Source organism: Lepidochelys kempii, chromosome 4 (assembly GCF_965140265.1).
Source record: "Lepidochelys kempii isolate rLepKem1 chromosome 4, rLepKem1.hap2, whole genome shotgun sequence".
NCBI classification, from domain to species: domain Eukaryota; kingdom Metazoa; phylum Chordata; order Testudines; family Cheloniidae; genus Lepidochelys; species Lepidochelys kempii.
The window spans coordinates 123,391,057-123,408,582 of record NC_133259.1 but is presented as its reverse complement, the minus strand read 5'-3'; the positions used below and the strand labels follow the sequence as shown (position 1 = coordinate 123,408,582).

The following is a 17,526-nucleotide window of genomic DNA, read 5'->3' as shown; positions in this document are numbered from 1 at the left end:
TCACATTACCCACTGTAAGCATCTTTCTTTACAAACTGCATAGTTTACAGACTTAAAAATGTTCTACAGCTGTGAACTAAACATTTTTACCCTGCTTCTAAGATTAGCTAACAAACTGTACATTGCCACAGCAAAATGTACAAGAAGCAATTCAATAAATATAATGATCCACCATGCAAGTAAGAATGCCCAAACTATATTCTTTTCCACTAACTTGGAGTTTCTATAAACATTTTAGTTTACAGTGTAGTTGTAGCCATATCGATCCCATGTCTCTATAAACATTTTTGTCATTCTAATTCAGATTTAACACAAAAAAATAAAGAATTACACTGAAATGTGTTTGGGAGTCAAAACTTTTGAAATATTACATAATTTTTACTATAGAAAAAAAGGTACAGACTCCATTCTCCTCCATGTACAGCATTCTAGTTGCAGGTTTAACATGTATAAATATGATAATTACAAAAATTTGAGACTATGACCTACTGGATGCAAAATGAAAAGAACACTGGTGAAAGTCATAATATTAGTATTCCTTGGCAAATTAAATCTGAAATTTAAGAAACAAGGGGAAATTTAGACTGATCAGAAAATAAATTAATACACTAAAATTGTCAATATTTGTGCTTTAAATCTTCAGTTTTTAAAAAAAGACATGGAGTAGTAAATCCAGATCCACTAGTTGCGAATATTAATTTATTACTTAATTAGAGAAGAAACTGAATAAAAGAACCAGTTAACCAGAAAGCAAACCATGTACTCAAAACATTGTTTATACCAGATATTTGGTAACATTGCAGTAAGGCCAGCCATGAGATGAACAGATTTATATAATGTTTTCTGACTGTCACGTGGTTAGTGATTTCATACCTGAGATGAAAAATCAAGAGGTAAGAAAGCCTGTTATGTTGTATACAGGATTCAGGTAGATGAGAACGAACATTTTGTTATAACTGCAATTTTTAAAAATATATGTAAAATACCACCATTGGCATTTTCCCCCTCCAATTACTTTAGCTACTGTATTTAAATATGCACTCTCCCATTTATGTGTCAGAACACATTCTGAAAGTATGTTAAAGGTTCCTGTTTCCCCAATGCTTTAATAATTCATATGGAATTATGAGAACTGCCTTAGAAGTAACCACTCCCACTTTTCAATCACAATAAGCTTAAGGCACTCATAAAAATCATTCTTCATTGGAGGTTTCAGTTCTACTGAATTTCTCTTTCATAAAAAAAGTGACAGATAAAACAGCTGATTTAACACAAGAGATCAGAGTATGCCACATTCTGTATTAGTAAAGCAACAGTTTAGCGGACGGATATGAAGCTCAGAAAAAAATTAAATAATCTAAACACTTACTATTGATGCCACAGCCCCTTCAGTAGTGTCAAGGGAAAATGAAATATTTTGATGAAAGGAAAAATTTATATTAAACTACGCAAAAAGCTCAAGGAGGAAGCGGAAGAACAATGTTGGACCTTGTTTAACGGTTGCTGATCAGATGTTTACATGATGCAAGGAAATAAATGACATTCACACATGTTATTCCATGATAGATACACTATTTATACTAATGTTTTGGAAACTATCAAGTTTCGTGATTCACTACACCACAGTGATGACTGCAAATACACGATTCCAAAGCGAAGAACATGCTCTTAAAGAATCATAAGGTTTTCATCTTTATGAATGATGGTAAAATCACTTGCTTGATAATAGAAATTATTTGATTCCATATTCCACAAAATATACCTTTGATTTGCCACTAGCAAACTCATTTAACAGACAAAGCATTAACATTTTTCATCATCACAGAATCTCAACTGATATATATACAGGCTTTAGTACACTGGAAGATAAGCTGTATTGGTTAAATTGGACTTTACTTCAGATTCTGAAGTTTAATTATTTACTTCCACAGCTTCTTTCTCAACCTTTTCTTTTGCCTTCTCTTTTTCTTCCAGTTTCTCTTCTTTCTGAAGCAGTGCCATAATCTCAGCAACCTGACTTGTAGAGATATCAATGTCTTCTTTGTCAATTAATTCTACCACCTACATGAACATAAAAAAGGAAATCCACAAAAACATTAATTTTTACATAGGTGAAGTATTCTGACACCCTAAATCTAATTAGTAGACAAATAGCTCTCTCTCATAGGTCTAAGCAAAATAGAGTTATTCCACTGGTTGCATGTGATCGTATACTAAAATCCAGTTTTGCAATATTTTTAAAAATTATAAAATCCAGTGGCTTTTTGATGACTCATGTAAAGTGGTTGGAGATCTAAGCTCAGTTCCTAATGAACTGTCCTTGTCAAGTTCTTTTTGCTATGGACATGCATGCAGACATTAAGGACCAGATGCACAAAAGCTTGTCCCTCAAGGTGCTTAAGCTACAACAGATTGCATTCTCTACACTAAATAAACCTAGAGTGAATCTGACCCTTAGAGCAGGGGCGTTAGGCATCGAGGCTGCTTGGTATAACTATGTGGGCAGGCCACATGACATTCAGATTCTGAATTTTCATTTTTTAAAATATTAGTAGGCCTTACTGATTGTGAAGAAAGCCTTCCAAACATGAACTGAGTGTAAACCTCATGCAGTAGTGTCTTCCTAAGGCTGCAGGCAGCCTAAAAAGATGATTCAGGTTTGAACTCTTCCATCGCACATTATCTCATTGAGGTATTTGCTCAAATTCCAATAATGACAACATTTAAAATCAGCATGAAATATTACACTGCTATTCATTTTAGTGGCTGGAACTGAAGGACACGGGGGGGTGGGAACTGAAAGTTGCTGGAGAAAAAGAAATTAAGATAGAAGAACAGGAGGAACAAGCAGGAAGAGAAATGAAGGGCAGAAATACTGGTTTCTCTAAAGCTGACTTTTTTCCCGCACTGAATGATGCTCAATGCAACAATAAAGTTCTGAGCAAATAATACAAAATGTTCATAACTAAGGACCTGATTTACTATTGTGTTATTAGCTGTAAACCAGTGGAATTATACTGGTGTGAACCTATAATGCAGTGGTAAAGCAGACCCGATATTCATTAGTACAAAAAGGCCACTTTCTGCACTTGATCTTAGTGCAGACCTCCAAATGAAAGGAAGTGGAAAATCTGCCATGGACTGAAGATAGTACATAGTCCTAAATTTATACCCTGGCCCACAGACCATAAGTTAAATTCAGCTTTTGTCTGCTAAATGAGTGTGACACTTCTGCTTTATGTGGACTTGCTTTTACCAAAATTTAAAAGCAGGTTGTATCCTACAAGAGTGATCACCACTGTAAAATCAACATTTACCAACAGCTAAAATATAGTTGTCTCAAACAGACTCAAATAATGATGGTGTCTCAAATACTACCATATATGTCACAGATGTGTTTTAATACACTTAACATCTTCCTCTTGAGTAAAATCATCTTCCTCTTGAGTAAAATCAAAGAACATTATCAAGTTAAAAAGAATATTAGGTTTTAAAATAAATTACTAATTAAAAGTTTTAATCACCTGAAAGCATGAGAAAATGATGAGACAATAGCATTTTAAAAAACCCTCACTAGTTTGATTTTTTTAAAAAACAGAAAAATAGCTCATTTCAGGATCTGTAGTTTTTCTGAAGTAGCTTTTTTAAAAATAAAATTTGACATATAAAAAATTAGTATTATCATAGATAAACACTATGAATAAACATACGATCCTAAAGCCCAGGTAAACCAAATGCAGAGCAAAAAATCACATTTAATTAAAAAAAAATTAAAAGGGTTTTCAATCTTTTTGAAGACAAAGGAAGAAAGTTAATTATCCCTGTATAAAATACTATAAAAGTCCACAATGGTGATTTCAGTCCACAGAGATTTAAGGATAACTTCATCTCTCGTATAACCACCTAAGTCTCTGAAGTTAATGGAATTACATCAGGAAAAGGATTCAGCTTTTAGTCTTTATTTAACTTGATAAATGTAGTTGAATGCAACAACAGCTCAGAGCCGCTGTGAAAGGATTTTTTTTTAAAAACTGAAGGCCTAAAAGAAGTGGACTTTTACTAAAGAGGAAAAAAGGAAAAAATTTGATTCAGCAGACCAGATATTGTATTTTCTAGTCTGCTCTTACTATATTCACTGCTATTATAAGTCATCACTTGTGTAAAGCAGAAAAATGACTTTCAAATGAACCAATCTAAATGTTTAACACGGGTTTCAGTACATCCCTAGAGCTGCTTCCACACCACTGAAGTAACAGAAAGGAAAACAGGGGAGGGCCAGGAAAACTGTGGGAAGGGAGAAAAAAAAATGGAACACGACAGCTAGAAGGAGAGGAAATGGACAGTATTTACAGCACAACCCAGAATATCCAAAGTGCACTAAATGGGAAGCGGGCATGATGTGCATCTAAAAGAAACATGGGAGGGTTCAGACTATTGGGGTCCCTGAAATTCTGTTTCAGAGTAGCAGCCTGTTAGTCTGTTAGCCGGTTAGTCTGTATCCGCAAAAAGAAAAGGAGTACTTGTGGCACCTTAGAGACTAACAAATTTTTTTGAGCATAAGCTTTCGTGAGCTACAGCTCACTTCATCGGATGCATTCAGTGGAAAATACAGTGGGGAGATTTATATACACCCCACTGTATTCTACACTTCAGTCTCTTTGGTCATTTGATTACAGACCTAAAAGTGGCGATTCTTCAACAAAAAAAACTTCAAAAACAGACTCCAATGAGAGACTGCTGAATTAGAATTAATTTGCAAACTGGATACAATTAATTTAGGCTTGAATAAAGATTGGGAGTGGATGGGTCATTACACAAAGTAAAACTATTTCCTCCCCTACTGTTCCTCAGACGTTCTTGTCAACTGCTGGAAATGGCCCACCTTGATTATCACTACAAAAGGTCGTCGCCCGCGCCCCCCTCCCGGCGCTGCTCTCCTGCAGGTAATAGCTCACCTTACCTGATAACTCTCGTTACAGTGTGTATGGTAACACCCATTGTTTCATGTTCTCTGTGTATATAAATCTCCCCACTGTATTTTCCACTGAATGCATCTGATGAAGTGAGCTGTAGCTCACGAAAGCTTATGCTCAAAAAAATTTGTTAGTCTCTCAGGTGCCACAAGTCCTCCTTTTCCTTTTTGTGAAATTCTGTTGCTACACAACTCCTAAACTCCACAGGATTAAAGTTTCAAAACTGAAGAGATTCTGTAGCTCAACAGCAGAGGAGCTTCAGAGACAAACAGCTCCCTTCTCAGGACGACTGTCATTGTGCCCTAGGCTTAAGAAATGCAGGGCACAATGAAGCATCTCTCATATGTTCGTATGGTTTAGTATTCTGATATAGTAGGGAAAAATTTTGGCTAATACCAGCCTTAATGGTTTGTAGTCATTAAAAATCTCACAGCACTTTTCTTAAGAGAAGGGAACAAATATTTCCTCCCTTGCTACCCCCTTCCCAATTGCCTCCTCAAATACTATTTTAAACTGTATTTTCATATGCCAAAGCATTGTGCATAAACTTAGTTAATTTATAAATATCTAGCATAATGCTTTAATTAAAAAACAAGCTGTCAAGTTGGCTGGATAGTAGGAGAGATGGGGAGTACCACCAAAAGGCATCCCAGATGATATGCTCATCTGTGGAGGGGAGGGTTAGAGCTACAGATGTGGTTTTTACTAGGAAAGTGAACCTTTTGGTTTAAGGATGAAGAGGTGAATGCTGGATATGGGGCAAATCATGAACACATCCCCCAAACCAGTGGTAAAAAGTCTCCATTAATTTAGCAGTGGGTAGTATGAATTAAAAACACAAACACAAAAGAGTGATCTATCCTTCAGATATTCTAAATCACAGCAGGATCAAAATAAAGATCTGGGCAAAGAAAACAATATGAAATTAAGTGAAAATTGTAAAATGTAGCCTAACTCAGCAGTTCTGTAAGTGTGTAATACTGTTTTTATTTTATTAAACTACTCTGCAGACTCACCTTGGCAACATCATCTATATCAATCTTGCCGTCCTGGTTTTCATCTAATGCCTCAGCAATCCTATTCAGTTTGTTCTCTGGAAACTTCTGGATTTGTTTCATCACACTAATAAGCTCGCTGATACTGATGAGATTCTCCCTAAAGGGGAAACACAACCTGTATACAGCAAACAGTTACTACAAAGAAGTAAAGAAGGAAGAGGAAAGGATAGTAAAGGACATGTAATTGTATTTTATATTGAACAAAAAGTTTATAACCTAATCAAGAACTGAAAACAAAAAAGCAGAAGTGAATTATTTATCAGTTATTAGAGTTCTTTAGATAGGTCTTTATCCTCCAGACATATTCACTCTTACGGTTTCCACATGCTGATTTGCACAAATACAAGAAGCCACTGACAACTGAAATACGTTTGGTAAAGTGTGTGTGCTCCTCAGCACCTAAAGACCTTTGTCCTATTCATTCAGGGAGCACTACCCTGCCTCAGTAAACAAACTTGTTTGTCTTAGCGATTGGCTGAACAAGAAGTAAGACTGAGTGGAATTGTAGGCTCTAAAGTTTTGCACTGTTTTGTTTTTGAGTGCAGTTATGTAACAAACAAACAAAAGATCTACATTTGCAAGTTATACTTTCACAATAAGAGATTGCACTACGGTACTTTTACGAGGTGAACTGAAAAAATACTGTCTCTTTTGTTTCTCATTTTTACAGTGCAAATATTTTTAATCAAAAACAACATGTGAGCACTTAGTATTCTGTGTTGTAACTGAAATCAATATATTTGAAAATGTAGGAAAACATCCCAAAATATTTAATTTAAATTGGTATTCTATTGTTTAACAGTGCGATTAAAACTGTGATTAATCATGATTAATTTTTTTAGTTAATCGCACGAGTTAACTGCAATTAATTGACAGCCCTAATTTACACCTTCCAACCGAGGTCACACAGAGATGCAGAAGATGATGAAATCAACAATCCTTTAAGATAAGTGGTTTTTATTACTACGGTTTTAACTCCATATCTGCCTAACCTCAGGTTTTTGGCCACAGACTGATTTTTCAGAAGGGGGAGGATGTTTCCCTGGACCATCATTAAAAATTCCTGGATTTTTGCCGATGCCATGACAATCCTGAGGCTATGGACGTCATTGCAGTGACCAGACTCAAATGGTAAAAGTAACTTGAGGCCACAAACATTCAGCAAGCCCAGATTAAAATATATAGGCCATTCTTTGTCAGCTAAGACTGGTCATCAGCTGTTTTTCCCTACAACTACCTTTAATCATGTTTGTCTTAATCTTACGATAGCACTTGAAATAATTTACATTAAGCTAGGAACTGAGTGAAGACTTAATAAAAAAGGGAATACTCATCCTTAGACTATAAACTGTTTGGGGTACAGACTCTCTTTTATATTTCTACACCAAGCAGCAGAATGAGGCCTGAAACTTGATTCTGCAGCCTGACTGCAACATTAATCTGAGAGAGCTGTGGTGTTCCTTAGTTTTGAAGGTGGGGGAGGGGCAAGAAGAGAGACTCCCACTGAAATCAGAACTGCATGAGTGTCTGAGGTTTGAATTTTGTAGCACATCTGCATAATAAAACCTTTATGGAATTTGTTTGGAAGTCAGAAAGCGCGCCAAGATAAAATGTTGACGTATTCTGCACAAATGTAACTGAGGACATGATTCGGCCTGCAGAACCTTTACTACCGATGTCAAGCACAAGAAGGCAAGGTCCCAAAGAACCCATCCTGACTCAAAGCTCAGACTGAATTTGCAGGACTCGGAGTTTGGGGAGAAACCCATCTTTTTATTTGTATATTAACCAGATTTGAGATGGAGATCACCGAGACACTGAGATTGAAGCCCACAATGCTATTTTTGCAGTCACTTTTCAGAATTAAACTGAACGTCAAACTTTTGAAACAAAAGTATTAATTAATTTTTTTCCAAACCAACCTAAGGCAAGAATTCATGTTTCAGCCTACCACACAGATTGATGGCAGTGAATGAGTTTTTTGAAAAGGAAGTGTGTTGCCATCATTCACTTACCCAATAGGTGGGCTAGCACCACTGTCAAACTGTCCATCCACCACCTTTTGGTCTGTCTCTAATTCATTAATAATTTTGTCAATCTGTCCAATCATTCGGTTCACCCTTTTGGTCAACCTCTTGCTTGCCTTAGACTCTTCCACCACATCCTCTTGTCCTGTTTTAGATAGCTCCTTTATCTCTTGCAAATCCTAGAGGAGATGTTCAAGCAAAAAAGCATTAATGAGAAGATAAATTTGCAACAACAAATACAGTAATGTCTAACAGAAAAGCAGGAGTCATATGCAAATCGAAAAGGTTGTATCAGGAGAGGAAGCAGTTATTGCTATTATCAGACACATGGGAACAGTGAAATTTAGAGATTAAAAATGAAGGTTAATTTTAGATATTAAATGAACATTGTGGCTAGTTCTACATGTCCCTTACATAGTCCTAAGAATCCTCAACTGTTCCCCTCCTCCCAATTAAAAACCTTTGCATCCATCCTAGGATTTCAACCCCACATCCTTCCAGTGTCGTACAACTGGACCCGGACTTCTTTCAGCCAGCACCAACACCACTTTACAGATTTAAGAAATTGTTCTCCATTGATTCTAAGAGGCACTCCATTCCCCTCTCATATCAAGCTGCCTCTAAAGCACAGTCAGCCCAGTGAGCATGGAGTTAAGACCAGAGGCCAGATCCTCAGCTGATGTAAACTGTCATAGTTCCATTGACTTCAGCTGAACTTCAACAACTTACACAAGCTGAGGATCTGACATTCCTGCATGACAGTGTACCACACAATAACTGAGCAAGTAGGCTTCTCCAACAATTTCCAATTTGGGTTATCTCAGCACACAAAAATTGTTATCGTTTAAGGTTAGTTTTTCTAAGAATATGTATGGACAGAGCAAGCATATAAATAGTCCTTCTACACCCCATTCTTTACCTCACTATATTCCTGAACATCATCCTTTAGCTCCTCAAGCTCCTCCTTTTCTTTTGTTAACAATTTCTTCTTTTCCTTCAGTTTTGTGCAAGCATCACTCAGCATGTCAATCTCCTCCTTGGTTATTTCCTCACCCTAAAAAGTGAAGTATCCAAATGAGCATAGGACACATTTGTGGTTTCTTTCAGAAAAAAACTGACACAGTGAGAGTCTATATTCTTTTAGGTTTCAGAGCAGGTAAAATACATAGACTGATATTTTGAGATTGGTGCATGGATGTTACGTATATTAGAACAATCAATCTACTCATTTTTAAAAAGTGAATTAAAGATAGTTTTTGTTACTATAATTGTCTTTTAGCCCCTCAGGCAATTTCTGTGATTTTCACAGCCATATTTCCCCACTGTTTAAAAAGTGTTTCTCTCCTACCTGTTGCTGTGTGAAAGAACACAAACAGAGGAAATGACTGACAGAAGAAAGAATGAAACTGACTATGAAAAGTTCTGAAATTCACATATCAATTGAAAAAAAAAGTTCCTTCCTCCTCTAAGCTCTTTACATTTATAGTAATCTTTGGTAATACTTGTAAAATTAGCAGATAACACATTTCAAGACAGTTGTCTGACTTATAAACTGGTGTCTTTTTAAACACCGAATACTTAAAAGTAAAAAATCCTAACCTTCAACTATCCCAAAATGAGAACACCAGAAGCTAGACTTGAAAAATGGCTCGTCACAAACAAACAGAACTAAGAAAGGCTAGTAATCTCTTTAGCTGAAGCCAGGAAATTAAAATAAAGACAAAGACATAAGCAAACACATTTGCATTAATCCATTAGAAAAAAATTGTATAAATACCATTTTAGCCTACAAAAGTAGCACAGACTGTAAAGTGCTATAATTATTTGTGACATTTAGCTCTAATTGCCCATCTTATGAGAAAAGCATTTCACCCAATTGCTTCATGGGAAAGTGCCTGTTCACTTCATCACCTATCCTTTCCCAGTTCACTGATAAATGAACACTGAGCACAGATCATAATGTACTCTCCCAATAATTAAATGATAGCTCTGACCCTTCTTGGTGAATGTACTTGCTGAGCAGTAGCATGAGGAATCAACATTTTCTCCTGAAAAAATCTGCAAGAAAATCAGGCTAGAAGCTTTGCTTTTTTGTCAGATCACCATAGCTGCAATTCCCAACTTAACAAGTGGTACTTAAAGAGTGTGTGTGGGGGGGTAGGCAAGCCATCAACCATTAACATATCAAAGTCTCTTTTGCTAGTCCATTTAACACCTTATTCCATTTCTGACAGTGAAATATGCTTCTTTATTAACTGTGTGTGTTTATTTTGGAAAAGTCATGTTTGCACAAGATTTTGAAAGAACTTTCAGTATTCCACAAATCAAGTATACCAGTGTACATTCACATTGTACATTCACATTGCGGGGAGGGACAGCTCAGTGCTTTGAGCATTGGCCTGCTAAACCCAGGTTTGTGAGTTCAATCCTTGAGGGGGACATTTAGGGATCTGGGGCAAAAATTGGGGATTGGTCCTGCTTTGAGCAGCGGGTTGGACTAGATGACCTCCTGAGGTCCCTTCCAACCCTGATATTCTATGATTCTAAGAGTAAGGAAGGATAAGTAATAGTTGCAGACCTGAGTTCTACATACACCTAACTTGGGGGGGGAGGGATAGCTCAGTGGTTTGAGCATTGCCCTGCTAAACCCAGGGTTGTGAGTTCAATCCTTGAGGGGGACATTTAGGGATCTGGGGCAAAAATTGCGGATTGGTCCTGCTTTGAGCAGGGGGTTGGACTAGATGACTTCCTGAGGTCCTCATATTCTATGATTGTTTAGACACCAACCAGTACTGGGTTTTCAATGCTTGTGTACCTGATTTTATATCTCATTTACTGCATGAATCATATCAAAGAGCGTCTTTCTCTCACTCACTCACACATCAAATAACCAGAGATCAGCTCACAAACAGTGAGAACCTTCTTCGTGTCAAAACTGAGGTTCTGGCATTCTCTTAATTTACAAAAAGAAAAGGAGAACTTGTGGCTCCTTAGAGACTAACAAATTTATTTGAGCATAAGCTTTCGTGAGCTACAGCTCACTTCATCGGATGAAGGCATCCAATGAGGTGAGCTGCAGCTCACGAAAGCTTATGCTCAAATAAATTTGTTAGTCTCTAAGGTGCCACAAGTCCTCCTTTTCTTTTTGCAGATACAGACTAACACAGCTGCTACTCTGAAACCTCTTAATTTACAGGTAGCATCAATCTCCCTACACATTTTCAATGTAGTTTCTAAAATTTATAACATAATAATAAAGAAAAGTCTCAGAGCTAAGACAAAATGACAGTCAATTAGCACAAACTCATCCATGCATCTTCTATTTAATGGGTTAAAGCAATCAGTTTAAAAGAAAGTTGTTTCAGAAAGTATCTAAAATTACTCATTACTCGTCTAAAACAGTAAGTTTTTGCCCCACAAAAAAAGTGACTATATAATTTCTTTGTTGGAGTTATCCTGCTATTAATACAACCTTACTTATTTTCATTTAACTAAGGCAGTGATGATTACCTAAAAAGGCAATTTAAAATATTCATTTAAAAAGTTAGCAGTGATGTTGATCTGTAGGAGCACTGGTGTCCAGAGAAATCTGATCATCACATCTCCTGAACAACAGTAAATTTTACAATAATTAACCAAAAAAACTAAGAGAAATTCAACTAGAAGTTAAATTTAAGGTGCGTGACTAAGTGGGAAAAGCCCATATACGTTATTTTACTCCAGAAAACACTTCCACAAATAGTAGAAAACCCAAACTGAGCATCATAAAATATTTGATTTTCTACAGCAAAACACAAAGCATTAATAGATCCTTAATCAGCTAAATAATTCAATTTCTAACATTAGAAATGTAAAACATGTTCCTAACCTTAATACATAGGTACCACTGCCACTTTTCAAACTTTGCAGCATGTAAGAGAATAGTAACTAGTAATGTAAGTTGTTGCATTAAGTTAGTGTTCATTCAAACTAATATATGAAGCAGATGCTCTATGCTAGTCTAAACTGAATTAGAAAAGGCACACAAACATGCACAAAAACTACTACTGTGAATAATTTATTTCTCAAAATGTTAAACATCAGACAAGCTAGAAAATGTAGAACACTATTCAGAGAACTGCTCATGAAGAATTCCTCAAAACAACAAGTATTGGCGGGGGGAGGAGGAAGAGTACAAACTATAGAGAATATATAGTCTAGAAAGTGACATTTGTATTGCTTTTAGGAAAAGAGTTTATAGAAAAGTTTCCTTAATTGTGACAAAATGCCTGAAGCCAAGAGCACAGTCACATTTTCAAACAAGATTTTCCACAGGGCAAATCTGACAACCACTGAACAAGATAAAAAAAAACGGATAAACTAGTTGTTTGTGTGTGTATTGATCAATTCATAACTTTCCCCCTACAACTCCTTTAAAAAAATTATAATTATATTCTAGGTTTTTGGGGTTGTAACAGTTATCTTTTTAGAGAGTTCTCTGAAATGAGAGCGCCGAGTTCACCATTTTGTTGTATGATAGTGAGGTTAGTCTACTGTGCATGAATCAGTGTCCTAGCAGGTCAGTTTTCAAGATCACAGTACAGGTGCCATTGATGGGGTCCACAAAAACCACTCGGTAGTATATTTCCAATATTTTCAGATTATAATAATGTAATAAACAAAATACAGCATTGTTATTCATGATTGAGAAGGTTCCATTTTCCTCTTTATGAATTCAGTTCCCTCCACGAAACAGTATGGATTTTCAGAAGCTTGTAAAATTCTTCTCTTAACATAATATATGTATATTAGGCCCAAGATCCAGCAAAGCACTTATGCCTAGGCTTATGGCCTGTGCATGTTGGGGGACAGTGAACCAACCATCATCTAACCCCCACACCCGTCATTTTATAACACTATAATTTAGCTATTCAAATCTTGTGTTAAGTAGCTAAACAATAAAATGGACACCCTGAGAATGTTTTCCCTTCATCTTGACAATTCCTTTGCCACATCCAGGTGAACTGATCACAAGTAAAAAGAAAAGGAGTACTTGTGACATCTTAGAGACTAACAAATCTATTTGAGCATAAGCTTTCGTGAGCTACAGCTCACTTCATTGGATGCATCAAGGTGCCACAAGTACTCCTTTTCTTTTTGCGGATACAGACTAACACGGCTGCTATTCTGAAACCTGATCACAAGTAGTATCAGAAGTGCACAGCTACTCAAGGTAAAAGGTTTTGCTACAATTGATTCTTCGCCAAGGGATGCAATGATGAGACTCATCTCTTTAGAAAACTGAGCTGTTAAAGTAAAAAGGAAAAGCTTATAAAAATAGGAAAATACCGAGTATGGTCAAACAATGCTGGGAACAAAAAAAAAAAAAAAAACATTCAGTTCCCCAGGGACATTTTTAAAACTTAAGGGATCCACAAATGGAGTCCAAAGTAGCAATTTAAAAGAAGCCAAGCTAGAGAACAAGATTTAAGAGTGGAGAGAGGGACACTTCAAAAAGATTCTGGCAAATTCAAATAAGCCTCTGGCCTTGGGTGAATTTCAATAGAGTTGATTTGGACAAGCTCCCTAAATCACTAGACCGACACCTAAATGAAAGGTGGTAAGTTCAATAATCGCACTGAATCCTGCCAACAGAAGCTGCTTGCCCCACTGAAAGAAGTGAGTTTATAATGATCCCGGCATTCTTCCTTTTAGCTTAAGATACTGTTTGGCAGCTGTGTAAAGCTAGTAACATTTTAAAGTGCTCTATTCTTCCTGCAGCCTGTAAGGAAACCCGACTGGGTCAAAACTTAGTTCACAGCTGATTCCTGTATTAATGAGTTTGTTGTACATGTAAAAGATTCCAATACAAAATATTAGAACACTAGGAATTACACCATGATAGAGACAAGGGGCCATATTCTTGCTCTCAGTTACCCAGTCTACATACAGAAAAAAACAAAATTGAGTTCCTGAAGCTATACATACATCACTGTAACAAAGAAGTCTCCTAAACCATCATCCTAATTCTAGAAGTTAGTAATTCTTCCATCTTCTGACTATGCTCTTCAGGAAAGAAACCCATTTTTATCTTGTTTTGCAAACTGCTATACATATACTCCTGTCCAATGGTATTATATAAACAATAAACAGTAAAAATGGAAGTGCAGTGGTCTAAAACTTCTAAAGCCACAGCAAACAACCTCAGAACTAGGAATATCAGCTGCACAAAATGGAAACATTTTAAGATTGTGGACAGGCTTAGCAGTTCTCTTTGTCCTAGGCCTTGTATGCAGGCAATCTAAGGGTTTGGGTCTAGACAGATTTCTCTTCAGGAGGTAAGATAGCTAAAATAAGCAAGTCTGCTAAGATTTTCCTCAAACTCACTGAACTGTGTTGAGGAAATTCAGTTGCCTCTAAAGACAGTGATATTTTTATACTGGATCAGCTTACACTTTTCAAACATGGTTTTAAAACCGGTCTTTGATTCCAAAATTTACCTTAATGCCTTCTAACACTGGTGCTGTATCTTTCAAGGTCTCTGAATGCAGTGTCAAATCCACACTAGCCAGTTCATGTTCAGTATCCACAGCTATCTGGCTTTTCTTTACATGTGCAGCAGCTGCTTCAAGATCCACTGCAGACTCCATCTCTTTCTGAATTTCAAAACCACATTCAAAAAGACATTCATTAATACAGAACAGCATCATGTTTCTTTGTTTTCAGAATCATCTCCTTAATTAGATACAGGTTCCATGACTCTACAAAAGCAGTCTGAACATCTCTGCCAGTTACAGATTGACTAATTTCAATTACAATGTGTAAGCCCATTTCATGAAAATATTAATAAAAATATGCCTTTTAAGATACGGCTTGATTCAACAATAACATTCAGTTTCCATAGACAAGTAAGCCAAACACTGTTATAGCAAGTATATTCACTTTTTTTAATGTTAAATATTAGCAAATCCAACTGAAAAGAATATTTTAGGTTAGAAAAATTTGGAAACTGTTTAAAGAAACAAAAATATCTCCTGTTGCCTTGAGTAACAGAATCAAACGTAACAGATGGAAATGACATTTTAGGTCATCTAGTCAATCCCCTGAATTGCAGGATTGTTCTCTATATTTCTTTTTCCTCTGCCTCCTATGTTTTAAGATGCCCCACATCTTCCAAATGTGGATTTTGAAGTCTTTTTGATTACAGACAAAACCCAGAATAGAGGCACTATAAATTCCAAAAGAAACACAATGGAGTCCACAATGGGCTAAGTGTTCATGCTACTGATGCACTTAATTCTCAACAGCTGGAAGTTGCACTTACCCTTGCTGCAACCTGAAGGATTTCTTTGGCTTTCTCAGCAGCTTCAGACATTCTTTCCATCTCTTTTTCTTGATTTTCTTTTCTAATGGCTTCTTCTTCCTGAAGGGTTGCTTCCAGCTTAGCTTTATTATCTACTTTTTCACCCTCAACTTCTGCTGCTTTGACTTGAGCCTCTTTGGCCTAAACAGATTGGAAGGATGACATATGAACAAACTGCTACATTTTGAATTCAGAGGTCTTAACACTTCAATGAACACACTGCCAAACAAATAAAAATTATACTACTAGTGCAGTCCACAGAGAGAATTCTGTTTATTTTGAGAAACCTACAGAGCCTTTCTACTTTGATATTGTTAAAGTTTTTCATTCTCTCAAATCACTAAGCAGCTGTGCAAGTCATTCCTTTCTCCTGTCCCCTATATGAATCTTTCTCAGGACAAAATTGTAAAGAAGTTTTGAAAACCCATTCCTTCAGAAAAGACATGTTTGGCAGAGCATATTTTTAGATTAACTTTTACCTCAGTAATCTCCCCCAACATGGTAGACCATACACATGGGAAGATGCAGTCCCTACACTGAAGAGCTTACAATCTAAGTCAAAAGCAACATCAGAAGGGTGAGGAAGATAAATACATACAATAGGAGTATAAATAAAAGCTAATTTTGACTATTAACTACACTGGTCTGCCCCCCCTCCCCCCAGCTGTCCTGAAATTTTGCCTATTTCTTGTGGTATCATGGAATCATAGAATATCAGGGTTGGAAGGGACCTCAGGAGGTCATCTAGTCCAACCCCCTGCTCAAAAGCAGGATCCATCCCCAATTAAATCATCCCAGCCCGGGCTTTGTCAAGCCTGACCTTAAAAACTTCTAAGGAAGGAGATTCCACCACCTCCCTAGGCAACGCATTCCAGTGTTTCCCCACCCTCCTAGTGAAAAAGTTTTTCCTAATATCCAACCTAAACCTCCCCCACTGCAACTTGAGACCGTTACTCCTTGTCCTGTCCTCTTCCACCACTGAGAATAGTCTAGAACCATCCTCTCTGGAACCACCTCTCAGGTAGTTGAAAGCAGCTATCAAATCCCCCCTCATTCTTCTCTTCTGCAGACTAAACAATCCCAGTTCCCTCAGCCTCTCCTCATAAGTCATGTGTTCCAGACCCCTAATCATTTTTGTTGCCCTTCGCTGGACTCTTTCCAATTTATCCACATCCTTCTTGTAGTGTGGGGCCCAAAACTGGACACAGTACTCCAGATGAGGCCTCACCAATGTCGAATAGAGGGGGACGATCACGTCCCTCGATCTGCTCGCTATGCCCCTACTTATACATCCCAAAATGCCATTGGCCTTCTTGGCAACAAGGGCACACTGCTGACTCATATCCAGCTTCTCGTCCACTGTCACCCCTAGGTCCTTTTCCGCAGAACTGCTGCCTAGCCATTCGGTCCCTAGTCTGTAGCTGTGAAGAAAGGAGTCTTTTAAAAGGGATTTAAAGACAGGCAGTTCCATGAATAGGGGACAGTGCAGAAGCAACACAAAGATGGTTGTGAGACACACAGATGGTTAAAAGAAAAGGAGTACTTGTGGCACCTTAGAGACTAACCAATTTATTTGAGCATGAGCTTTCGTGAGCTACAGCTCACTTCATCGGATGTAGCTCACGAAAGCTCATGCTCAAATAAATTGGTTAGTCTCTACGGTGCCACAAGTACTCCTTTTCTTTTTGCGAATACAGACTAACACGGCTGTTACTCTGAAACCTGACAGATGGTTAAGACTAGCATTGCTAACACAGTGGGAACAATGTAGTAAAAGCTGTAACTGAACAAATATTTCTATAATCACATCTTTGAAACAGCACCTACAAGTCTGTTAAAAATAAATATGTAGTCTTTAATAAATACTGTATCAGTCTTTACTAGTTGACTTAAAACCTTGAATAGCTTAATTTTTATAAAATTAACCCAATCAATCAGGGAAAAGAGGTAGATGAATGTGAATCAGTACAAGAACTATGTGGTGTTTAGGTAATTGTGTTTGGAAAGATACGTAATAGGTTCTGTGTGGCTGCCTTAAAGATGTAATGGTCAACTGACAGAATGATAGCTACCACTGTCAGCATACCCTGAAAATGAAATGGCTTTAACATTACAGCCAGTCCTCG

General features: G+C 37.0%; 1 protein-coding gene across 3 annotated transcripts in view; it reads right to left on the bottom strand.

The window, feature by feature from the left end:
• Nucleotides 1-1,663: 1,663 nt before the first annotated feature.
• Nucleotides 1,664-17,526, bottom strand: part of LETM1 (leucine zipper and EF-hand containing transmembrane protein 1) — a 65,855-nt gene continuing 49,992 nt past the window's right edge. For 2 of the 3 annotated variants that reach the window (XM_073342749.1, XM_073342751.1), the window contains 6 exons: nucleotides 15,362-15,541; nucleotides 14,538-14,693; nucleotides 8,978-9,112; nucleotides 8,047-8,237; nucleotides 5,990-6,146; nucleotides 1,664-2,061 (listed from right to left, as the gene is read on the bottom strand). In XM_073342749.1, coding sequence (XP_073198850.1) covers nucleotides 1,912-2,061; nucleotides 5,990-6,146; nucleotides 8,047-8,237; nucleotides 8,978-9,112; nucleotides 14,538-14,693; nucleotides 15,362-15,541 — 969 coding nt within the window. In that variant the 3' untranslated portion in view covers nucleotides 1,664-1,911. The remainder of the gene's footprint in view (nucleotides 2,062-5,989; nucleotides 6,147-8,046; nucleotides 8,238-8,977; nucleotides 9,113-14,537; nucleotides 14,694-15,361; nucleotides 15,542-17,526) is intronic. The other variant, XM_073342750.1, reaches the window with a different exon arrangement.